This window comes from Grus americana, chromosome 7, assembly GCF_028858705.1.
Source record: "Grus americana isolate bGruAme1 chromosome 7, bGruAme1.mat, whole genome shotgun sequence".
NCBI classification, from domain to species: domain Eukaryota; kingdom Metazoa; phylum Chordata; class Aves; order Gruiformes; family Gruidae; genus Grus; species Grus americana.
The window spans coordinates 23923880-23949712 of record NC_072858.1 but is presented as its reverse complement, the minus strand read 5'-3'; the positions used below and the strand labels follow the sequence as shown (position 1 = coordinate 23949712).

At 41.2% G+C, this 25833-nt stretch overlaps 2 protein-coding genes across 5 annotated transcripts in view; one reads left to right on the top strand and one right to left on the bottom strand.

Annotated features, from left to right (window-relative positions):
- Positions 1-18396, bottom strand: part of SEC24C (SEC24 homolog C, COPII coat complex component) — a 38685-nt gene extending 20289 nt beyond the window's left edge. For 2 of the 4 annotated variants that reach the window (XM_054831180.1, XM_054831181.1), the window contains exons 1-7: positions 18281-18396; positions 10372-10574; positions 7274-7360; positions 4575-4716; positions 3398-3576; positions 1789-2250; positions 381-511 (exon numbers count right to left, since the gene is read on the bottom strand). In XM_054831180.1, the coding sequence (XP_054687155.1) occupies positions 381-511; positions 1789-2250; positions 3398-3576; positions 4575-4716; positions 7274-7360; positions 10372-10546 (1176 nt within the window). In that variant the 5' untranslated portion in view covers positions 10547-10574; positions 18281-18396. The remainder of the gene's footprint in view (positions 1-380; positions 512-1788; positions 2251-3397; positions 3577-4574; positions 4717-7273; positions 7361-10371; positions 10575-18280) is intronic. The other 2 variants (XM_054831182.1, XM_054831183.1) reach the window with 1 other exon arrangement.
- Positions 18397-18782: 386 nt separating this feature from the next.
- SYNPO2L (synaptopodin 2 like) overlaps positions 18783-25833 on the top strand; it is a 38571-nt gene continuing 31520 nt past the window's right edge. The window contains exon 1 of the mRNA XM_054831184.1: positions 18783-20331. Within this exon, the coding sequence (XP_054687159.1) occupies positions 20227-20331 (105 nt within the window). The 5' untranslated portion in view covers positions 18783-20226. The remainder of the gene's footprint in view (positions 20332-25833) is intronic.

Genomic DNA, 25833 nt, shown 5'->3' with positions numbered 1-25833 from the left:
AACTTGGATCATACAGTTCATAGATTGTCACCTCAAAATCTGAAATTAGTTCACCTTTGAGAGTCATTAAGGAAGAATCCAGAAATGGAGAAACAAGCTTAATCAAAGCCCTCAAGGATTCTCAAAATGTAACATAGTACAGAAAAAGACCTGAGGAATTAGAGCATCAATTTGCATATACAGTGCCTTTCTTTAGTTACCAAGAAAAATACTGTTTCTAGGCTTACTCACAACAAGATACTGATACGAGAGAAAAGTAAGCAGAACAGACTGATGTTCTTTGGAATGAGAAACCCGGTTTCAGCTTTGGTCTTTGCCAGTTCTGTTTTATGTAAAGATCTTATGGAAGAGTTCACATTATAACAACAAAGTAAGCTTACAGGGCTAGGAATGGAATCTGGATCCAAGCGTTTTGGTGGAGGTGGTGGTCCGGGTTGACTTCCATAATTTGGTGTTCCTGGATAGGCTCCTCCGTAGTTTGGTTGGGGACCCCTCACCTGCCCAAAGGAACCTTACAAGAAAGGGACAGCAAAGTCAAACAATGGCTAATACCAGGCATTTCCTCATTAGGCACTTCCCATTTTTCCTGTCATTGTCAAAAAACAAGAGAGTGTGTCACCTGCTTTTCAGTTAATTCAGATTAAACACATTTAACAAGTGTTTCAACTTAAACCTGTACACTTCTATCCATGATCCAATAAACTGATGGATACAGTCCTCCTTAAAACCAGACTTAAACAGTTTTTAGACTAACATAACTATTTTTAGAACAATATGATTAAAATATGCATTAAGATCATGCACTATGAACATTTAAATTGAACTGCAGAACTGCCTAATAGAAAGTGCACACAAACCAGCAAAACAGCTAGTGGATGAACCGTAATTCCTCAAACTAAAGGTATGCAAGGAGTTCTCTCAGGCAGTTTTGGCCTGTCTGAAATTACAGTAATAGGTTAATGTGTGATTATCTTTTTTGTTTTCTAACTAGCTGAAGTTATTTCATATTACTTTAGACAATTTCAGTCAGTTCTGGAGTAACGGCTTGATTTACTCCATTAGTGTTTTCACAGTTCATAGCAATTTGGACAGATATTTTAAAGTAATTTACCTGGCCAGTTGTGCAAAGCTGCATGGGGACAGGATTCTCAATCCTGACACTTGCACATGATTACTTTATCCTAGTATCTGTAAATGTTACTGATTAAAAATCCGCCAAAAGTGTTTGTAATTCAGAAAGCTTAACTAATATTACTGCTAAGAACACACAAAATGTGAAAGGTTCTACAAGGAGAAAAATATACAGTTTCGTGAATTAAAGAAGAAAAAGTAGCAACTCCTTTTCAATGTTTAACAACTCCTCTCATACAGATTGTATATGCACACTGGCCACAAATTAAAAACACAAAAAAGATAATAAGGCTTTTCAGGAGTTCAAATCTCTACATTTGAACAGCTGAGGTTACAGACATCAAATTAAAGTTCATAATAAAACTTTGATCACAAATTCTTGTAGTATTACGGCACTAATTATTAAGCAACCTTTTGGCCAAGTAAGCTAGGATTCCTTTAGTTACATTAATCTGATTAAAATGTGTATGACAAATATCTTATTGTCATCCTACTGTTTGTCTTGGATTTGTCCTTCAGATATGAGCACAGGGAAACAAGAGGGAAGCTTTGAAGCGCAGCCAGGAGCCAGCAAGTTACAAACCTGAAATCCAGTTCTCCGTTTGCAGCACACAGAGAACACACGTAACTTACAATTCCTACACTAGGAACACTCACCGTTCTGCTGCATTTGGTATCCTGGCTGAGGAGGATGAGTGGGAGGCGGTGGTCCATGGAGGCCACTCATGGGAGGCCCAGGGTGTGGCCCAGGGTGTGGCCCTGCCATAGTTGCTGGGGGTGGTGGTGAGGATACATGATTAGGCTGGGAGGCTGGTGGTCCAGCAGCTGTCTGCCCAGGCAGTGGTGGGCCTGACATGGTAGGTGGCCTTGGGGCACCTGTGGTTGGAGGGTAAGAGGAAGGTCCGATCCCTGTAGAAGAGGGAGGTGGGGCAAAACCAGGGACTTGAGTAGGGAGGCGCTGAGTTGATATTGGTTGACCAGGAAATGGAGGCTGTGCCAAAGGAAGACCCTGAGACACACTGGTAGGAGGGGGTCCTTGGCTCGCAGTGTAAGGTGTGTAGAGACCAGATCCTGTTGTGCTAAAGCTTCCTGAGACTGGGGGAACCGATGTTGGGGGACCTGATAAGAAGAAAAGAAGATACAACATTTTCTTCTATCCTCAAGACAATTAAGATGCAAGCAAACTCCATTTGTTTTAGATGATCTAATTAGGTCTACCACTTTCTCATCTTCGGATGGTCTTGCCGTTACTCAGAGAGACAAATCTTAAGTGAACACCCTCCTAAATTGATCAGAGCTGAAACTCCTCCAAGGGATCTGAAACTTGCCAGTTCCTTCATTGTATTCTCTCTCAAAGTCTAAACTTCTTATTTTACATAATCTGAACACATTTTCAGGATTCAGGGCCAGAAAAAAGGCGCAAAGCCAGGAGTATGCAAAACAAACCACCACAAGTCTGGCTACTGATTTCTTGAACTGAAATAAGTTTGTATCTTAAACTACACAATAAGTTGGAGCCTGTAGTTCAAGAACAGTTTTGAGCTTCATGGTTTTGATAGCATGGAACTAGCATCTTCTGTATTTACCACTGTACTATTTCTGAGGATAATTTTAGACAAGCACATTGCCAAAAGGCTGAAGAAATCTGCATCCCCTACTCCTAATTTTCCTATAAAGTCTGTGTTAGAGTGAGATGCTTGTCAAACAGTACTTTACCAAAACAATTAAAAAAAATAAATCAAAGTGTAGTCAGACTCTAGTGGGACTGTAGATCTAACACAACAGAACAAAATATCTAAACTCAGTTTATACTGTTTAAGTAAGCTTTTCCTCAACTTCCAGCAAAACCCTTCACAGAATCATTCAGAGTAATTTCATCCCTTTGTGATTTACTGAGCCCCTCTTCCTTCTTTTTGACTGGGTTGCTGCACAACAGTGGCAAGGCACGTAGACTCTCCAACAGCTTACTCAGAGTAACAATATTTCTCCTCAATTAGGTGAATCTTGGTGTCCAGTCTATCCCTGTTTTGTTACTCATGTCCTGCAGTACTAACTGCACTATCCCCTACAATAGTCTCAGTTCTGTTCTCCCCAATGATGACTTTATTAGTAGTCAAGGAAACTACCATTTACTATGGCAGATGTCAACATCCAGAGAATCCCTATCACCATATGGTAATGAATCATTGACAAGAGCAAATCTTTTATGAAATTACTAACATAAAATAAACGAAACAGCCAAATTTCTGTAGCCAGGAAACCTCACCATAGCCCAGTCCAGCTGGGGGAGGAGCAGAGGCTGTAGTACTGCCAATTGTCATCCCTGCCATGTGATTACTGAGCTGCTGTACACTGGCTGGGGGGGGACCATATTGCTGGAACGTAGATGTCTGGCTGACAGGTGTGGGTGCTGAGCCTGGCAGAAACGGCTGAGAAGCAGGTGGCCTGAGAAGAAAGATGAGAAACTTCACTGGATTCCCCATTATACAAGCAGTTACAATTCTCTGTGCCTTTTAAAATTTTTCTACCACATAAACACTAGCTGGGTCTCAATTATTTACAGGAAGCACTTTAACTCAGTTTTGGAAAAATAATTACATATCCTGCATGGATATGAATGACTTAAGAACTAATACATTTTCTTGATGAAATACAAATTCTACATTTATAGCTTTTTTTTGTTAATCCCATTTTAGTTATTGCAACAAATCAGAAATACTGCAACAGAGTCTACAGGGTAAGCAACAGTAAGGCCTGCACAGCTATGTAAGAATGGTCAGCTGCTCAAAAGATTTGGAGTCTCCAGCTGACAGTGCTCAACTTAACCAGAAGGAAAGAAATAAAAAAACAAACCCCCCAAAACAATCACCTTCCCCCATAACCAGTAATCAGAATGAAGCAGTGAGGACTGCTGCCACTTTCACCAGAGGTAAGGGCAGTATCTTTCTGGAGAAGATGCCCAATAGCTTTAGATGAAGATGACTCGGGAATCCACAGTAGGCAGAAAAGGACCCAGAACTAGTTCTAAGGAATTACTCAGTAACAACAGTAACATGCTCCAGACAGAGATCAATTCACACTGCCAAGGAATTAAGTACTACGGCTGCGTGGATGCAATTGTTTTAAAATGAGACGGATTATGGGAATCAGAAAATTCCTTATAGGGAAAATGACTACCACAAAGAAAGTCTTTGGAGAAGTCGTTTTGATCAGTTACTGACATCTGCTCATAACCTTCCATAATTTTTTAGTCTCCAGAGATTCGTATTGTCTAACACACACACCTAAGGCAAAACGTTGTTCCAAAACAGTAAGGAAGCAATAAAGAAAGTCAATGCATATCACAGGAAAAGCGAAGTATTTAGTTTGGTTTAGATCCTAAAAGGTTTAGACCTAACATAGGTCTAGCAAGGCAGGCCTTTGTTATGATTTGCTCTATGTACCTCTGCATTGGGGCTGCTGAGGTTGGAATCCCATTCTGCACATCTCCATGTCCAAACTGACTGTATGCCAGGTGGCCAGAAGGAAGAGATGCTCCAGAGGCTGGAGGGGGAGCCCCAGATGTTGGAGGGGCTCTCAACGAACCTACAGACATAAGGGAGAAAAAAAAATATTACTCACAGAAAAAAGAGCTTAAACCAACTACCATGAAAAATCCAGGAAAGAAAAAAAGTGTAGAAACAGTTTAGCAATGGTCAAATTGATGTATCAATACTCCATGAGCAACAAATAATTTATACAACTATATTAGAAGTAGCAAAACTGAAAGCACAAATATTTTTAGCCAGTGTCACTAGTCACCATCTCCACACAGACCAAATAGAAAATATGTACTGTGGAGGGTCTTCAAAAGACAACTTCAACTTTTGATGAAGAAAAAACCATTATCTTATCAGTAAAGCACTAAATTCTGCCCCCTCCAAGCCCGATTATTTTTATCCAGACCAACATGAGCATTCATATAGAACCTAATGTTCATCACAGGTCAGTTTTCCCTACTTGAAAGGTAAGCGGGTTATGTGAGTAGATTCAGTTTTCAAAAATTACATCTGACTGCTTTGATATATAACATAATGGAGGCCACCACAGACTGTTCTTCCCACCCTCTCAAGGTTGGAGGCTAACACAGATACTTTCCCATCTGTCAGACTGAGCTGGTGCAGTCACAGCCCAAACATATTTGCCTCAAACAAGTCTTGACGCTTTCCACAGACCACACAATGCTGGATACAATACTAGGAGACCAACTGCAGTGTCTACTTCCAAAAAAGAGAATATTAACTTCTATTTTAATATCATGTTAAAAATGCTGATAATTAGAACAACCGCATGACTGTGCCTGCTAACCACAAGGGAACATATTTCATGTATGGGGTATCGTCAAATATGGATGACTAAATAAACTGCTACATGAGACCAGGGCAGCACATACACGTTGTTGTCTCTCCCCTGACAGTGACTGGCATAACAAGTTTGGAAAGGACTCTGAAACCTTTTTGTGAGGAACCATTATGAAACAGGAAATAAGAGAAGCCATTTCTCAATTCTACAGTACAATTTACACACCAAAGCATGAGATTTCAACTCATATTTTTATCTGCTACATATAATTCTTAGTAAGTTTGTGGATGTAAATTCAAGGAAGGAATTAACTAGACCTTGTATGAATAACCAGTAATTTCTTGGGGCTTTTTTCCTTTAGTAATAAACCTCCTCCTGTTCTTCATTTTGAGACTTAGGACTTAATTATTTCCAGAGACATTTATTATTTTTATATACTTTCATCTCATTAAATCCTGTCTTTTGTAAACCACTGTTACAGCACCCCCACCTTACTGTTCCTCTGGCAAAGCATTTCCCGATCTCTAACTATTTTATCTTATGTGGTATTTCTATTTCTGAATGTCTTTTTGCGATATCTTTTCAGTTAATTTGATATACTTTATTTTGGAATCTTTTTCCTTTGATAGCACACGTAAAACTGTTTGGCATTGTTATCTTTTGCCTATGAAAGCGTATTTAATCCAATTCCTGGAGTGATTCTATACTTTTTTTTTTTTTAACATTAAGGTGTTTTGGGTTTTTTTTAACATTAACTTAAACTTCCCCCCCCAATTTTAACAGGCATGCAATTTGACAAATACATGCTTACTTCAGAAAAAAGCTTCTGAAGTCTTCTTTTTCTAATTCTTCTGACAAATATACTTCTGTAACCATTATCACAGACTGCTCAAATAGCCACTGAAAAAATTCACTCGAACAGGTATGAATATCTAGTGGTTTATTATCTTAAGGTTCATTACTCTTGAGGAATCCTGAAGGTTCCCTTCAACACCTTTGAGATATTGTTCTTACTCAAAACAGAGATAGATTACAGCAAAATGGGAAATGTCTGTGATTTTACTTAAAGCCCCAAGACTATACGGTCTTAGACCAGTTCTGGCTTCCTACTCTTCAGAACAAATTGACACCACTGGAAACAGCTCCTCCAAAACACCACTAGTTGGAAAGAAGGAAAAATACAACACAACATCTTGCAGTGTTTCGAATTCTTACATCTTGATTGCTAGCTTTGCAAAAGTATTTCATTCTTCAAGCCATAGCTTTTGGAATCATAATTATTCCTAACATATATTTGGGTTCTATGCTATAGCCAAGGAAGCTAAAAACTTCTTTCCCCTCAAATGAAAAGTACAAGTTACAAAAATCTCATGACTTCCAAGAACAACCTCCTGGTGCGTGGGGAGATTTTTCATTTCTTCATTGCAATGCTATCATTTCAAACGTCACATTTTAGTTCTCTGTCAAGTAGGAGACTGCATTCTTTTAAATTAAGGCTTCTCCCAGACAGAACCTGAATGGGCCAATTCAGGTTTTGAAATCGGTCTTCGGAAAACATTAGTCACAAGTCAGGTTTTATCTAAGAATCTGCAGGCATAAGGGATTTCTACTAGGATTATTTCTTCATATCCTATTTATGTTTCTGGAGTGCTGCCTACAAATAGATTGGGAAGTGTCCCACCCACCTCTGCCTGAATAATCAGGTACCCACACCTTTGAGATAAATATCCATATTAAATGGGAACTTGGCACAGAAGCAGCAGCACAGCACAAATACTCCCACAGAAAGGACACCATTTACCTATGAAATTAGGTGCAAGAGAAGAAGTGTCAGAGTTGAGAGATACAGGAGAGCCCTTCGAAGGGAACCCCAAGGAAGGAAAGTAACCTGGAAAGACAGAATACACCAGTAAATCAAGCCTGAGAGAAAGCACCAAGCGATAGTGTTTCCAGTGCTGAGGACAGTCTGTAGTGCAGAAAATATCATATACATAAAATCCATGTCACATTTACCACATTATTCCTTAAGCTACACTCCCTCTCACTGTTCTACCACCCATAACATACATTACTAACAGAGATCATATATTAATGTTAATACAAGTGTTAATAGTATCATAAACTGAGTCTACGTAAAACAATCCAACAGCATCCTAACTGTTACTGGTATTCAGATAATTGTGTTTGCACCTTCAACTGCATGATCTCATCAGAAGGAAACCAAGAGACTGACTGAAAGACTGGTACAAAATTGTCCCGGTTCTTTCAACGTTCACATAGCAAGAAGCAGCTATTTTCAGCTAGCAGCACAGTGCTCTACTTCTGGTCCCAAGCAAGACTAGCATCACTGGCACAGCATTCCCATGTTTCCATTAGTTGGAGCTAGGGTTTGTCACATAAATCAGATGCAAAAGACTCCCTAACTGAGGATGGCACTTGCTCCCAAAACTTCTTCACTCAGTCCTCCAAGCAATTTTATTGTTATTTTGAAAATAAATCCCTAAGACAACTATTTTGAGATCACAGAAAAACATTGGCAGTTTTCCTTTTACCTCTCAGTGTTCACTAAATTCCTGTCACTAGCATCTCTGAAATTAATTCTCTCTCCTCTACGTTGTGCAGCTACTACAGGCTTGCTGCAAAGACCTGTGATAAATATAACATGTTGAAAATGGGGGTAGAAAGGATAAACATTACTGCCTTCACTATTACCTGTCTGCTCTCTGATAATGTGTTGTTTGTTTGCCACTCTCTTCCACCTAGACGTCATATTCAGCAGCTACTGAACAGGTCAACTTCTAGCTTTTGTGCAAGCACTCTGAATTTTACATTCCTTCCTTCTATAGATAGGAATCCTGGATTTACAGTAACAGGTCCAAAACGTGCAACTTGACAACTAGATTTCCTTAATACAGTCTGCTAAATCTAGGAAGGATAGTCTCAGAAGAAAAGATGGAAGAGAAATCTCCACAAACCACGGGTAGCCTTTGCCTAATTTATCACTAAAGTACAAGAGATTGCACTTAAAGAGTAGTGCAATACACTTGTCTGGATAAGACCACCTTGTTGCTCTCAGTGTCACACTACCTTTCAATCATTACTGGCACAAACAAAATCTGCATTTTTAATCTGCAAAAGTTTACATGCATGTTATTAAGCTTTCTAGGTATATCCTGAGTTGTCATGAACCACATTTCTGTTGTTCTAAAATTAAAAAAGGCAAACCAGAAATAATTCTGAAGGAAAAAAAATAATTCCCTTAAAAAGAAATACTTTTCAGACTTGTAAAGTGTGAAAGTTCTTGAAGTATCTGATGGAAGATGCCCATCAGTTTTTCACAAACATAATAAACATTCTTCACACTGCTAACAGCTAAAACCTGCTTCCTATAAATAGCTGCACTGATGAAACTTTTCCAACAAATCTGTAGTAATCTCTGTCCTTCTTGAATCTCCTTCTCTCCCTCACTGAAGCAAGTCCAATTTCTCCCCACTCCTTCCGTGGGACAGGAAACACTAGTTAGTCAATGGCTACATTGAGCAGCCAAACAGAGCGCTCAATGGCTGAGCTCTGCCTCTTGCCTTCCCAGGAAACAGGGTTTTTTTCCTCTGCCCAGCGCTGATTTTGATAACTTTGATAGGAATGTAAACCCTCTGTGAAATTAGTTCAAAACTCACCAATTAAAAGTGCTGTTAGAAGGGATTTACTGAGGAGGGGAAGAGGAGGATTAAGGAAAGAAAAGGATGATGGAGCAACTGAATAACCCATTCTTTAGCACACCACGCTAACTCTTCTACTCCACTACCCTGCTAACTCCAGACAAAAAACTCAACAGGGTAGTCATTCAGCTCCCAAATTTCAGTCTCCCACTTCTGTTAGTTTTGGGACAACTGCAGGCACTTTGATTGCTCTATCCTTCTTGTTGAGTTTAGTTTAAAATTCAAGTTGCAAAAAATTCAAGATGTATTTGGAGGGGATAATAATACAGAGACCATTAGCATGATTAGCATATTCCTTATTTCCTTAGAATACCAATCTGAAATCTAAACAAACGTTTCAGACTGAAAGTTCATGTTGTGCTTATCTCAGCAGAACTGAATTCATCTACATGATTTTGAAAGACAGAAATACTTCTACTCGAAGCAATAGTATTTTCTCTTCTACATTTCAGATGTAGAAGTCGCTATTAATCTCCTAAAGCGATTCAGGTACTTGGAAACAAAGACTCCATTAGAGTTCTTTAATAATTTTAAGTTAGCCTTTCTTTTGAAAGCTGGGAAAAAAGGTTGAACTACTTTGTTTTTTGTGGGTTTGTGGTTTTTTTTTTAAACAAACAAAACCAACAAGTGATATGATACTGCAGAATGAGGGAAATTCAGGGACACACTAGCCTGCCAACGTGTCCACAAACTTTCTAATGATTTTAAAGGTATTAAAGAAAATAGCTCCAAGTACACCTTCTGCCTAGAGTTTTACGTCCTAATTTTTCATGATAGAGTGCAGATCCTTCTACATAATAATGTAAGGCAGTCTCACTTATAAATCTGTTACAGTCCCTAACTGCTGCCCCTCACCATAATCTCATCTGGAAGAGTGTCCTAGTCAGGTGCTTCAGTACCACAGGGTCAGGGACATACAAAAAAAAGGCAGGCTGCGCTTCTCAATGTGTTAATTTTATGAGCTATTAAAAGAAGAGTAAGCCCTATTAAAATGGATAAATGACAGAACAATAACCTCAGAATGTACAGGAAGAACATGATTTTTATCATGTAAGCTATGTACTGAAGAAAATACAATTGCTACCACAAAATAAAGACTAACAATAGGAAGTATACAGAAAAATTCCATGTACACAACAATTCACAGGTTATCAATCATGAAGTTTTGACAGAGAAGTACCTTGTGGAGGGACTGGCTGTTGATATCCTGGCATCGGACCATTATAAGCTCCATATTGCGATTGAGGAACCCCTGGCAATGGCTGTCCTCCGTAGGCAGGCTGCTGGTATCCCTGATATCCAGGCTGAGGTTGCCCGTAAGGAGGCCCTGTGTGAGCTTGCTGGTTTACACTCATTGTATTCACATCCCCAAAATAATCTCACCTGCAAAAAGGGGGGGAAAATGGCTTTTAGCAGACATAAAACCAAACTGGCCAACTTCTCTACTGTTTTCATAGAAATGAGAGCTCCGGAGATACTAGCGAAGGTAAAACATTAATGGTAATTTATTCTTACACAGCAATTTTTTTCAAGTAAGAGAAATGCTTTACAAGAGCTAGTTACAAAACAATATTTTCAGAAACTATATTTTCTAACCAACTTATTCACTGCTTCATTCTGGTTAGACTTGTGATCATCATCTATGAAAAAAATACCGTAATTTCCCATTCCATAGCAGATGATTATCAAGCCTCCTGAGACACCTTACGAACTACTTCCACCCCACAGAACATCAGACCAACAGAAAACAGAGTTCATGACACAGATGGGAGATTCCTTAACATAACACTTCAATAACACTGAACAAGTTCAGCTTTCATCTCTATGTTAGTCTACTTGATCATGCTTCCTTGCTACAAGCAACACACACTTCATCATCCACAAAGGTTGCTTCTTGAAGTATTTGATAGAATCTGGAACAGGACCAAAATAGGGGGTTTTAGCCTCCCCCCCCTCCCCCCCCAACAGTAGATGACTTAAAGTCCTTGTTAGGTACACGAATTTCAGAAAACTAAGATATTCCAAAAACAGAATGTTCATCTAAGAAATATGTTCAAAAATGGAAAAGCATCACAGGCAAAGATGAAGTTATACAAAAGGGTAAGACCTGAAACAGAGCAGAGATAGGAGAGATGTTTCTTAGCAAAGTTATGGAAGAAATCTTGCTTAACAGACAGATTCCCGATTCCTCTGACTGACTGTATAAAGAGATTGACTAACTTTTTACAAACACACAGAAATGGCACTGGGAGACCCCAAACCAAGCAGGTAATTCTTACAATACCATTGTACCAAGCGGGCAGGCGAGCCACAGAGCCCTTGAGTTGTGGAGAGCCAAAGGGATGACTTCACAGTTAGGAGATTCCCTTACAGTCTATTTCTCAAGGATACTTTGCATCCCCTGTACTCCTTTGGACACTCCATATGTCAGTCTTACCTGAAGACAGTAAGAGTATCTACACTAACACTGTAAAGAAATGTGTGTTTAGAACAATTAATTTTTATTAAAAGACTGCAGTTTACCTAAAAATGAAATGTTAAGGTGAATATGCCCTCAGAGTTTGCTCCAAACCCTATGATAAACTTCTGTATTAAGATTTACTATCTATCTTTAACACATAGGAGACATACAGCTGCAACAGCTATCAGCCACTTGAGGCAAATCCCAACAAGGAATCTACAGCTTAACTCAAGCAGATAACAAACACCCAAGCTGTTTTGCCTATAAATTGATTACAGTATGCCAACCAATGCTAAGGTTAGTTCTTCACATTACCAAAAATATGATGTCAAAGAATTATTTCAACAACTGACAACAGTTGTGCAGCAAGAATACTAAAATAACTACAGCTTTCTAAGAACCATCCACACAAAAATTCTTTCAGATCCATATATACACAATAAAGGGAAAATACATATATCAACAGTGATCTAATTATTTACAGAAGAAAGCTAGCATAATACATACATACTACATTTAACCTCCTACAGCCAGTACTTGTGACAAGTGTCAATACTAAGAATGCTAATGCTTACTCTGAAATTAGATATTAAACTTTATATGAAGGGAAATAAAGTTTTACATTTTTATTCTTTAAGCAGTATAAAGGTAATGATACAGCATTTGTTTAGAAAAAGATCTTATCTTAAATATTTAAGGTAATTCGCTCTTGAAAGTAACATATAATGTCATTTGCAACACAGCTTACAACAGTGTGACAGAATTTTTGATCAGCCTGCACTGTTTTTAAACATGATTATACATGATAAACATCACAGCAAGAGAGTCATTGCTAAAGATTCTGGTTTCCCCACACCACCTTTGACTTAGTTCTGAGGAGCAGCCTAACCTGAGCAGCCATGGGGCCAGGAAATCTGGACTTTGGGACCTGCTCCCTTTCCAAGTTCCCCTGAAGGTTAACCTCTTCCTCCCCAGGCAAGCAACCAGTGTCACCACACTGCAATCACAGACCAACCCCAACCACCTCCTGATCAGTGCAAACAGTAAAGCAGGAGAGTTCCTCCTGCAAAGCTAGGAGTAAAGGGAAGGGAGAACACATCAAGACGACTGCTTTACCTGCACATCTTGGAACATCTGGGCAGGGCTTTCTGCCAAGGAAGGAAGGCTGCTTTCTCTTCTTCCTGCCCCTGACTACTGCTTATTGGATTGTGCATGAGGAACTTGGCTTCTAGTCACTGCTCCTACAAACAGGTCCTTCCTCCAGGAAAAGCTGCAGGCAAAGTCACAGCATCCTGTGGGATACCTTCTGAGCTATAATCATTAAGAAAGTCTTCACAAGTTACACCTACAGAAATCCCTGAACAGATGTGATGTTTGAACAAGGAATTACTACAGGGCAGAAGATCAATCTTTCTTTTTTTTTTTTTTTTTAAAGCATGATAGGGCAAGAACTCAAGCACATCCCTTGCAAACCATTTCTGACTTACTGTTGTAAGTGTACTCAATACATCTTACCTGATGATCTTTTATTATTGTCTTTTCAGCCTTCTCTCCCCTCCCTCATGTGAATATCAGCATTGCCCTCTTGAGCAGGTAGTATCTGTTGGCTTGTTGCTCTCTCCACAAAAACCAAGAGGTTTTGCTCATTTAATGCAAGTCTTACAGAGGAAAAGAGTTTGGAGATAATTTCCTGCGCTTTCTATGGAAAAAGTACCTACACAAAGGAGATGGTTCTAACTCCATGTCTCAACTGAGAGAAAGGTAAAGATATACCTCAGACCTTTAGCTAGCCCATGTGGCAGCCAGCACAGGCTTCTCTCCACCATAGCACAAGCTGATGCTTGCTCCATACTGGCAGAAGGTCAAGAAGGGAGCTGGAAAGGAGGAGGAAGACTCGAGAACAAGCTTAGTGTTGAAGCTGGGGACAAGGCTGCTTCATTATTTCGGTTGCTCAACTTGCTCTAAAAGTAAGGCTAGTGGCATGCTTGCTCATCACTGATGTGGAACACCATAAAGGGCAGGGCCAAGGATATCTACCTCTGAGAAGGCAGAAAACAGTTGTCACTGAATGAGTCCATTCTCCTTCTCCCCCAGTATAAGTCATTTGTATCAAACAGCATTCATTTTGTCTCCACTCAAAAAATACATATGTAAATTAAAACCTGATCACTTGAAGAAATATGGGGAAAGGGAGAATTTTATGCTCTATGTCTTACGACATGGAAAAAAAGAAAAGTTGCAGAAAGAATGAAATACATACACCAAATAGGGAAAAATGGAGAAAACAGGCTATTTCACTTGATAAAAATACTGAGGATATTCCTTTGCATGTAGTAACACATTACCAAGACTAAGTCAAACATAACATTAAAAGATGCTGTTGAACATCGTATTACTACTCAGCAGTTACAATACACAAAGTTCAAATAAGCTTGCTATTGGAACTCATGCTATTGGGAATATACTATGACAATAAGTAGTCATTACTATAAATAAAGATTTTCTTGCAAAGCATGAAGCTGTTTTCTGCTCCTCTCTATGAAGGCAGTTGACCATGGAAGTTTAGGTTAAAATAATTACACAGTTAAAATTCATACTGGAACACTGTTATACAAGGCAGAAAACCAACTGATGGGAGAAAAATACACAGTAATACTGGAGGACAGGGAGAAATCTTTTAATTTTTACAATAGTTTCCACATTCCTTAGTATCCAAACAAAGAGGACTACAGTGCTGTTTTCATGGCCTGTTTTTTTTAAAAAAACCTAGTGATTCATATGAACTTATTTCAATCAGCAAATCTCCCAAATCACTGAAAACTGCATATTCATCGTTTTTATGGTCTGCATTCACTGTTAATTCCCTTTTGAAACCAAAACGCTTGATCTCATCAGTTCCTAATCGCTTTCTAAAGGAAATGGATACAACAAAAGTATTTTACTTCAGAAAGATGCTTGTGCCTTTTTTACTGGTCCCAAAGAAATAAAAGCCTTGCTTGTTTCAACTTCTGGGGGAGAGTCAGCCTTAAAGAAATTAAATAAATAAAAAATACAACAGCATGGCCTCCTATATTATGCTGAAACAGAAGGAAATATGTCTACTTAATTGCTGAACACAGAACTCAAAACAGTTTCCAAAAGATGGGACAGAAGGGGACCATCAGCATCCTCAGAGACCAATTCAGAATATCACCTAGTGTTTTTAATGTTTCTGTTCTGCACCTTTGTAAGAATGGCATAACTTTGCTACTTCTCCAGAAAGACCTAGACTCGAGCTCAGAACACTCTTCTGAAAGGCAGATGTCCTTGCTTTTGTTTCAGCTACAGCTTGACTAGGTCCCCTACAAGCACTCATGGAGCACTTGGTTCTCTTCAGACACAAGTCCTGTTTAGTTTTTCTAAAGAAAATCCTGTAAGAGAAGCTCATATCCTGGAAGTTAAGAGACTGGCAACTGATCTGGAAGCACTCAGACTATTATAACAAATGTCTTCCATACTTTTGTCCAAATCAATCCGAACGGCACTACTGGAACTGACCCTCCAATTTGGCTGTATTTTTGTGGTGCTCTGTCTTTCCACCTGGGCAGATTCTCAACTTGTCACACCATAGCTAATATTTTCTTCATCTATGCATTTTGAGTCACCGCCAGAAACATCTGTTTTAACAGTTCATGAGAGGTATAAGACACAGTTTTCAAAATTAAACTGTACAATTTAATATCATGAAAGTCCAGAAGCCACAATATTTTCACAGAAGACACTTTCAAGAGAAGAAAGGATAGACTAGCTGCTAGAACTTGACACAATAGGTACTGGAGCAGATTTTTGCAGCCCAGTCTTTCCTGGGCTGTTTCAAAGAGGTCTTTCAGGCTTCAGGACATAAAAATCATGGTTCACATCTAAGGTGTGATCACTTCTATGTTCTTCTTTAGAAGGGCCACATTAAACCCTGGTTTGTTAGGCTGATTCATCATCTTGGGCAAGGTCGAATACAACATACAAGTTATGAGAGAGTGAAAAGTGCTTAAAAACCGAATTAAAAAAAAGTTTAGTCTTGACCTGACCTTAAACCTACCACTATTTCCAACCCCTGCCACCACCACCAGATTTTTACTTAAGCCAACATAGAGTATAAAATGTGATTGAAGTCTCCTGGTGAGATTGATTTACTTTTTTATCTCTGTAATAAAGCTCTAAGAAAAGATTTCAAAAATGCTCAGTTATGGGCATTGCTTCTGGAGAGCAACCCTGTGGAAGCAAGAGTCATTGAAAAATATGACATTGACAAGATGACAGTGAAAGATTTCTCTCTTCCTTAGCTACCTCCACATACATGTTACAATGTGTGAAGTCATCTGACTCATTTCTGTGAACTCTGCACGAGTATAATTGATTAGGGAAAGTTACAAGTGTAAAGTTTAGAGAAGAGGCCAGAAGGAAGAATTCTATATACTCCTATTGATCCATAAGACTAAAATACACGTTGTCAGGCTAAACAAGTTTTCTTCACATACACTGTAATACTGACCATCTTTCATCCAAAATTTCTGTACTCTGACTTCCTCTACACAAACATGCATTACGCAATTCCCATTGCTCACAAGAAACAAAAAAGCTCAAAATTAGCTCTTCCTAAGGCATACTACCCAGTTTACGCTGGCCTTTAGTCCTTTCTATGTTAACAATAAACCTTGCTGAACATATAAGAACAAGCTCTATCTTCACAATTCATCACTAATAAAGCTTTGGAAGCCTAAAGACCAAGAAACATCCACCTTCTCTCTTCTGTGGAGACCTTGTTGTTGATCATTTTTAGTCACTCTTTGTACCTTGCCCTTCCTTAGCCAACCATCAATTCCTCCTTGGATTTTTGACCTTCTTTCTGATAAGTGTTATAGGAAGAAAATATAGCCCTACAGTAGCAGGAGAAAACATTCAAAGAGGTACAAGCATCAAACGACCCATTTAAGAAACAATCATTCAGACATCTGTTCACTGCTATAACTCAGCTTTCAGCCATGAAATTAGAACCTGTAGCAAGTGTCCCAACATATTAAGAAGAAATATTCCTTGTATTGATGTCCACTTTACAGTTTGTCTATAACAATAAAGAACCCTGAGTCGTACAGCTTCAAGCAGAAAAGGTTAGCTCCAGAAGCAAGAACCTTTTCCACACAAAAATGGATAGAAATGCATACGCTTCCACAGACAGTATATATAGATGATTGAAGGTAAGTCTCCTCTAAAGACAGAAGGCTCTGGAGTTTTACGCCACATATATTTCTATCCACCCCATAACCAGAACCTCCCATTCTAGTGGTGTGATTTACACTACTTGTAAACAACAACAACAAAAAATGCATCACATGTTATGTTTCAGATGGCAATTTCTTTCCCTCTAATCCTCCCTCCCCCCAACATTTGGTAAAGTTGACTAAAGGAACCCTGTAACAGAAAAGGATGTAAAATATTTTTATGAAACTATCACATTAATGGCTAAAAGTCAAGCTCGAGTATCAAACTGAAAAATCTGTACTTTAACATGACTGTACAAATGTTAACGCTGGTGGATAACTTCTGATGTGGGTGTAAGCAATTCACCTATGTTTCAGCAACCACTTCCATCAGCCAGTAAGTTTAATCAGAACTTCAACTGCAGTGTGACAGTCACCAAGGAGGCCCAGTCTGGATGGTTTTGCAAAGTCTCTTAAAGGTTTCAGAGCTAAGATACCATACAGACATACTGAAAAATAGCCATGTACATCCCAAGAATAAAAAGAAATTAATCTAACCTTCATTCTACTGCCAAACAGCATTGTTCAGAAAGAGTGAAAGCAAATTCCATTGATACAAAACACATTTAAAGCATCATCTACATGGAAAGCAAGTCCATTCCACATCACCACTTTTTCAAGGCTACACCTGTATTTTGGTCATTCCATCTCCACTCCCTCCCTCCTTCCTTTTTCAAAGCCACAGGCAAACGATTGCCAAGTTTCACTACCAAATCCAACTAGACTCAGTCACCGGGTCTCTGCACGGGACGACTGTCCTTTAAGAGCCTCGAATGAATGGAAGCTTGAAGAGTACGACACAAATACTGGGGGAAGGATCCACGGATTACAAGAGATTAGGGACGTTGCAGAGGGGGCATCTGCCTCACAGCACACCCGGGCCGAAAAAAACCACTCGGCTTTCCGGGAGGGAGCGACGGCCCGACACGTAGCCTCCGGGACTCGTCGCAGCACACCGAGACGCCGACGGCTCCCGTCGGGACAGCTCATGCCCTGGAGGAGAAGGCCCCGCAACAGCCGGCCCCAGTCCCGCAAGCCGGCCTCGGTGGGCCGGGCCGCCGGCGGCGCACGACGCTCCCACCCGGACACGTTACCGGGAAGACCCGGGCCCCTGCAGAGGCCGGGCGTGGCGCGCAGGCACGGTGGGCCCGACACGCCACCCGGCTGGGCGCCGCCAGGCCTCAACTCCCCGGCGAGGAAGGAACCGGCAGCTGCGGTTCAGGCCCCCGCCGGGCGCACCGCCTGCCTGCCAGCCGCCCACCCCAAGCACCTGCGCGGCCGCCGCCAGCAGGCCTACCACCCCCCCCCGGGAGCCGCTTCACAGCCTCACTCACCGCCGCTGCCCGCCGCTCCCGGTGCTGCTGCCGGGCCCGCTTCCGGTTCCCGGACCCGCCGCTCCCCCGGAAGCGCCGCTCCCCCGCCCGCTGCCTGCCACGTCCGCACTCCCCGCCAACCCCCGGCCGCCGCCGCGCCCCACCCGGCAGGGCCCGGATGCGGCGCAGGCGCCGTGAGGCGCGGAGCGCGCGCACCGCCTCCGCCCGCGGGTGCTGACGTCACTCCGGGAGCGCACGTCGGTCGCTGCGCTGCTCGGTGGTGCGGGGTCGCGGTGAGAGTTTTCGTGCTCTGTGGCGTCGCTCGGCGGTTGCCCGGCCCCGTGGCGATGGGAGTGGCCCAGCCCGGGCCGGTCGGAGACAGCCGCCACTCCGGCAACGGCCGGGGCGCCCAGGCCGGAGCCGCGCTTGCCCGACTGGGGCCGTGCGCTTCCCTGAGGCCCGCGGCAGCCCCCAGTGGGGCGGGAGGGCTCTTGCGGGGCCGCCGTGGCTGCGGTGGGGGGCAGAGCTGCGGGGGCCGTTTTCTGAGGTTGCTCGCACAATTCCAGAACTGGCGTTTCGCCACAAGAGCGGCTGAGTCGTGGACGGAGGGCATGGCTGCGCTGCAGCACCACCGCGGCGAAACACTGCGGAGCCTCGTCCCCCGCCGATCGTGGTGCTCTTGGCCGTGTGACCACGACACAGCAGCACCCAGGGCCAGCTAGGCACCAAAATGCAATGGTGGTGCAAGAGTCGTTCACCACCTAGTAACGTTTTGTTGGTGTGCACCCACCAGCACCATGTGATGGCCCTAGGTGTTCCAATACTGGTATGGAGGAGTCTACCAAGCAATGGCGTCAGAGCAAAACTGTCCTTTGAATGTTACAGTACAAAGGGATCACAGAGATTGGCAAGATAATTGTTAGTCACTGAGAGATAAGCATATGCAGAATAAGGAAGAAATAAGTTTGTCCTCTGGATCTTAACAGAAAATTACGTTTTAAGCCCTGTAGCAAAATGGGGAACATGTTTTTTATTTATCCTTTAACTCCAATGGATCAAGGTGGCTTGGGATAGCCAGGAGGTCTTGTCTGCCATGGTCCTAGAGAGAAGAGAGTGAAGGCTCTGGGTGCAAAGCCGTTCTCTTGGCCATGGGGAGTCTATGTACGCAGTGCCCTGCAGAACCGTTTGAATCCCATCTGTGTAGTTTATCCTGGCTATTCTGGTCCCAGTGTCTAATATTAGGAGTGGCTGTAGGGGATGTCAGGGAGGAGCAAGCTGCAGAGGGAGCACATTACATCGATACTCTGCCTGTGTTTTTCAGGGCAGACAGTGCTACTGTGTAGTAACACTAGCTGCACAGGGACAACACAGGTGGAGAGCACACCACTTGCAAGTTTTTTTTTTTTCAGTTTCTCAGGGTCAGGTGCTATCACCTGATCCTGTACAAGTTTGTGCCTGTGTCATGTCCTTGCCTGAAACTCATGAATCCTGACTGCTGGGTGACTCTAGGATTTGCATTTGGAATGAGAAGTGGAAATAAATTTTTTACTGAAATGCTTCCAGCTTTAAGAGTGGTCAGACAAAGCTCTGGAGAGACAGGAGGTGCACTATTTTCAGCCATGCTCCGGTGAGAGATCCATGGTGTATCGGGGGGGGGGGCACAGAGGGTGAGATTGACATGACACGTGTGTAGGACAACTCTGGCCCCTTACCAAGAGCAGAATCAAATGTCTAATCATAGGCAGAGCAGCAGCTGAGAGTCCAGAAGAGCAGGGAAGGCTGGGCTTGACAGTCTCAACTCTCCTCTTGTGTGTGTGTGAACTTGAAGGAGAAAGCGAGCAGAGGGCCTTTTGGGGGACTGGAGAATTGTGGTGTGAATTGTGAAGATGGGAGTAGAAGATACCGCTTGTTAAGAACTGGAATCTGTTTTGAAGTTGGGAAGACAAAATATCCAAAGTGCAGAAATCATGGGAACTGAGGAAGAAATGCTCATCACTCTATCTGGAGGTGCCCCCTGGGGCTTCCGGCTGCAAGGGGGTTCAGAGCAGAAAAGACCCCTTCAAGTGTCAAAGGTAGGACCTCGAGATGTGAACTGTGAGGGCAGAGGTGTTGCGCTGAAGTCAGATATCCCTGCTGAGTTGGGCATCTTTCACTACCATTAAGGAATGCAGGAACTCCTTGCTGTGGCAGCAGATCTTAAAAGGAAGACTTGGGTGGAATGGTCAAGCAGGGTATGGGGTGGGATATGGGTCCTGAAATAGATGCTGTTGAGGTAGAGACAATGTCAATTGAAGACGTGCTTCAGTGCAGGTCTGTACGGCTCGGATGCTTTATAAACTGTACAACTCTACCCAGTAGTCAGCAGAGATATGACCAGAGGGACAGTGCAGGAAAATGGGCTCAAATATGGCAGCTTCAGTACTTGCGTAAGACATCCAACTGAAGAAAAAAGAATTTAAATTGAAGCAACAAAAGCCGTATTTGTAATTCAATTCAACTGTCCCTAACACTTCATTATTATATTCCAGCTTTCGAAATAGATGCACATTTCTTAGGGTCTCTTCTTTTGGTGAAACTTGCTCAATACTGTCTGAAGTGAATATTTTTGATGGTCTATGCAGCAAATATTGGTTCCATTTCAAGAATTAAAGAAAAGCAGTTGTTTGGATGGGAGATGAAATAATAAGAAATAAACATGAACGTTGAGTTGCACTACTTTTGATAAACAGCTGTTAGTGTTCTCTTTTCATAAAGACTACTGAATAGCTTAAAAATTAGGGGAAAAACTCTTCTGTTTATTAAGCTTGTAACAGCTGCATTAGCCTTGACACAATGATATCTTGGGATGTCTCCCTGGAAGGCACCCAGCAGCAGGAATGAAAAAATGCTATGCCCAGTGCCTTCTGTTTCCTTAAGTAGACTGTGCCTCTGACAGAGAATTTTGAAATGAAACGTTCTGTGTCATTTGGCTCACCCCAGGTCAAGGAGTGTTTGTCTGTAACTTCTGCCAAATGGTTTGGAAACCCATAGCTTGGCCCTGAAGTGGATGTTTCTTACATAAAGAAAGATGATTTTTCTCCACTAAAACACCTGTGCATACTTATAGAGCTGAAGAGAAAGAATCTCTTCAGGTGCTGAAGAGAAAGAATCAATATCCTTGAAACAGGTATCTGGCATCAGTGGTTGGTAGGAAAATGGGATTTTCAGTGGCCACATAAACTCTGTAATGTCTAGGATTATTTTGACTCTTGTTTTTCCCCCAATAGATGAGAAACTGAAGAGGGAAGAGATACCGAGTGTCTTATAGAGATTACTCAGGATTGAAGAGTGACAAGAACTAGCCGTTACCCAGGCTAAGTTGCACCTTAGGATGAATGGAATATTGTTCACGGATTAGTAGCACTTCCAGAAAGATATTAACTAGAAGTAGCTCTCACCCAGAACTGGGTATCATACCTTAAGTGTAGCAATACAAATATGTATTTATTTTACAATACTTGGATATTGCATTAAAAAAAATTATGGAAAATATAATTGATACAAATCCATTTGAGGCTCATAGTAATACATCATTCTTCAAGCAGGACTTCTTTGATTTTATAATTATCACTTTGGGCTATTATTCTCCAGAATATAATGGCATCCAAGTGACCATACATACTCACTGTCTTAAAGGCAACACTGTTTAAACAGTCTCCAAAGAAAGGATTTACAGATCCTTACTGGGAACCCAGAACTGCTTAGAAGACAATAAACCCCCAGAAGTCATGGAGTAACCTAATTGTTCTCCTCTTACCATGCAGAGAGTGGAAGTTCGAATCTCAGTTTTCAGCTCTTTGAGTTGAAAAATCAAATCTTCATTCTTCTGCAGTTAGGATTCTGCTGTTGGCACCAGCAGGATGAAGTCTGGGCCAAAATCCTGCCTGCAAAGCATCTTCCAAAACTCTGACATCGTTAGCATTGTCCTTTTGGATGTTTTAGGAGCCAAAGATGGGAATGGTCCCATTGCAAAAGAAGCCTGACCAGGGATTGTGGCCGTATGATACAGCATAGAGAAACAGGGCAGTATTGCCTGTTTCTCCATTGGTTTGTTAGAGCTAGGACTCCTGTGGATGAGCAATTCGCTCTGTTTGGTCTCCATCCAGGAGATCAGTGCCACTGGGCAGCACTGGGAAGTGTGGTCAGAGGGAGGTGTCACTGAGATTGAGCCTGCCTAGCAGTGGTAAGGTCAAACAACACCACGATGTTCATTAGTACGGTGAAGAATGTATTGTGCGTGTATGGAAAGACTGATTAGATAAATGAGAGGGTCTATTCGTAAGCTGATTGCTGTCAAAGAAAGGTCTCTTGGGGAGAAAGGGAAGTGTTCATATGAGACCAGGGAAGCTTTGGCTTAGCAGAACAGAAATATTAGCACTTTGGTTCTTACAGCAAAACCTTTGGACAGAATGGGGAAGAACAGAAGAGGAACACAGACGAATCTGGAGACAATGTGATAGGAGATACAGGCCTGAATATCTGATACGTGCCAGGAGATAACTGAGTGGATACAGTTGGTGTCTCAGGGGATTCCAGTGCTGTCATTTTAGGCAACTTCAACTTCTAGACTAGAAAAGTCATAGTAGTAACACTAAGCAAAGATGCTTACCCTTGGATGCTGAGTCACATTGTTTCTGTATACCTTTCTGGATGAAGAAGAGTGATAAAAAGCTAATTTGGGCCTAGTAAGTGGAAATGAATCAAGTATAACAAGTTATCTATAAATGATATACATTGATGTTATGTAGAGATGCTGGAATTGCTAGACCAGACTAGTTAATGGTCACTCCATCTCCTGCTTCCTGTTTCCTTTGTGTTTCCTGTAAGTGTTTCAGAGGAAGTTGTAAACTTCACCAATGCATCTAATTTTCTAGTAATGCAATGCAGAGGGAAATTCTTTCACCCAGGCTGATTATCAGCATGCCCTATGAAGTACATAAGAATTGCACAAAGTGGGATTTCCTGTTTGAGTCGCTCTTGTATTACAAAGCCCTACATAATTCATCAACTTACATGATCAATTTACACAGTCACAGGTCTTCTTGCCTTTCTTCTTTCTAAAGTTTACATCATCATCATCTCTTTATTGTTTTTCTATATGGAGATTATGATAAAATCAATCACTAATTGCTGTTTTTGGGATCTTTTTTTGTTTGCTTGTTTTCCTGAAAATTCTTCGGGTCTGCTGTATGCTTACTTTTTTTTTTTTTTTTTGAGACAAGATGGTATTTAATGACATTAGAATGTTTTCGGCATTATTCTCTACCCTCCTCAAATACAGTGGTGGGCCTCTACTGGATTGTTCTGTCATAAGCTGTTCACAATGATGGCTTAAATTACTGACTTTTTTCAAGTTGCAGCTAACTCACAATGTACAGTGAGCATATGCATTTTAAACCGTCTTTTCTAGCACAAAGTATTCAACTGGCCGTAACTAAAGTAAATGAACATGTTGGAAGTGGGGTGTGAGCCCATTTTTCTACAGACTGAAAGGATGTATAGCTGTAGTTTAAACCATTTGACCAATCAAGGGATCAATTCTAAACCTCAGTCCAGCCAACACAAAGGGGCAGAAAAGCAGCTGGATCTTCACATGCTGGATCCAGCTTCCACAGAGCTTCTGTGCCATCCGACTCCCTGTGGGTTATGAGTTCAGGGACACACCTAGAGCAAGATGCTGGAATTATATACCTTGTGGACAGCCTCTTGAGTCATACATAACTAGCCTCATGTTTAAATAACCTTATGGAGCCAATCCAGCTCTGCCTGCCTCAGGATCAGGGAAACACACATTGCTTCTTTCAGCAGTGCCCAGTGGATATTGAAGAAAAAGCTCAAATTTAAATAACATAAGGAAGACTGAAATGCTAGTATTAACGCCAACTGACTACATGGTTCCGGATCTGTAACTGCAAATGTCTATTCCTTTCATCTTAAACTTGCCTACAAGAGCCCATACTGACTATTTTGTTCCACCCAAACAATCATGTACAGTGTCTGGGTGCTAAAAATGTCTGATGTGTATATGAAGGATACCATACTGATGTGTATATGAAAGGGATACCATAAAAATTCAGTCTCATAAAAACAGTAAGAGTGGAGGGTGAGACAAAAGAAGAAGCAAAAGAAAATTCATTAGTGTCTAGGGGGAAAGAATAGATGATTTTTAAATTAGGGTTTTATTAAAATATCAACTCAGTAATGAGTAAGCTGAAAGCAGACATTGATATGTGGAGCGGGCAGATACACAGCAGGATCAAACATCAACAGAGGGCATGAATAATTCTACAGAAATTAGGAAGAATTGGAATATGGAGAACTAGAGAAAAAAATAAAGGGGAAAGTAAAGAACCCCAAAAGGAAAGCAAAATCTCTGTTTTGTTCTTAGTTACACCAATGTCCTTTGAAGTGAAATCAGTCAAAGTACTGTGCATTTGTATTTGGCTTACTGTGATTCCTAACGAATCTTTTACCCAGTGAAGCAGATAAAGTACAGTGGAATTTTACACTACCCCTTACCAAAATAAACCTGATTTCATATAGCTCAGTAGCTGTGGTGCACACGGCAACACAACACAACAAATCTTTGGCCAGACAGTCATCAGAAAAGCAAGCAAGCAAGCATAAAAGCAAGAAATAAAAAAGATCCATAGATGGCAAGATTTTTATTTTAGAAAGGCTGAGGGAAAAGTACATGGTCCTGATATGTGCAGCATTCCTTGCAAGGATAAGCTATAAATGAGGAGAAGGTTCACCCATGTTGAAAAAAGAGTAAGGGTGAACAATACCATCAGGTTCCTGGAGGATTTCTTTGCAATAAGGATATGTGCATCAAATGCACTTGAAACTAAAAAAAATGTAAAATAGCTAGTCTGAGAAAAGTCATAAGATAGGACATAAGCATTAAGCCCATATTCAACTAAAATAGAAATGTAACACAGAACTACATTAGGGAAATAATTTTTACGAAGATGAACAGGGCAGCTTTAAGATGGTTCAAGTGCATGCAAAGCTGCCTTTTAGGGATCCTGCTACAAAAGAGGATTTATTCCATGAGAGGGAAACTCAGTTACTTACTATACAAAGCAAGGAAGGCACTAGTACCTCCGGCATAGTCTGGTGCATGAGTAATACTAAAGAAGTACTGAGAAAGACCTGGGACTGTTAGTGCATCACAAGAGGATAATGAGCCAGCAGAGTGATGTATCTCTGAAAAAAAAGGCAAACATAACCAAATGAGCCTCAGGTAGCCATATCTATCTGAGATAGGAAGGCATTGATGTTACTATCTAATGCACAAGTGAATTCACTGGAAATATCACACCTATGAAGCCAGCCACTTTCAAGAAAAATGAATTCAAGGTACAGCAGCTGCAGAAAAGGAGGGGAGGGGAGGAGAGAAGCCTTCTTTCACCTAGCAAAAGATTAAAAGATATGATTGCTGTCTACAAATACATGTTGGGCAAATACCAGCAGTACTGTTCAAATATAGGACAGCACTCTCACCAATCAAATGTGCACAAAATTACTAACCA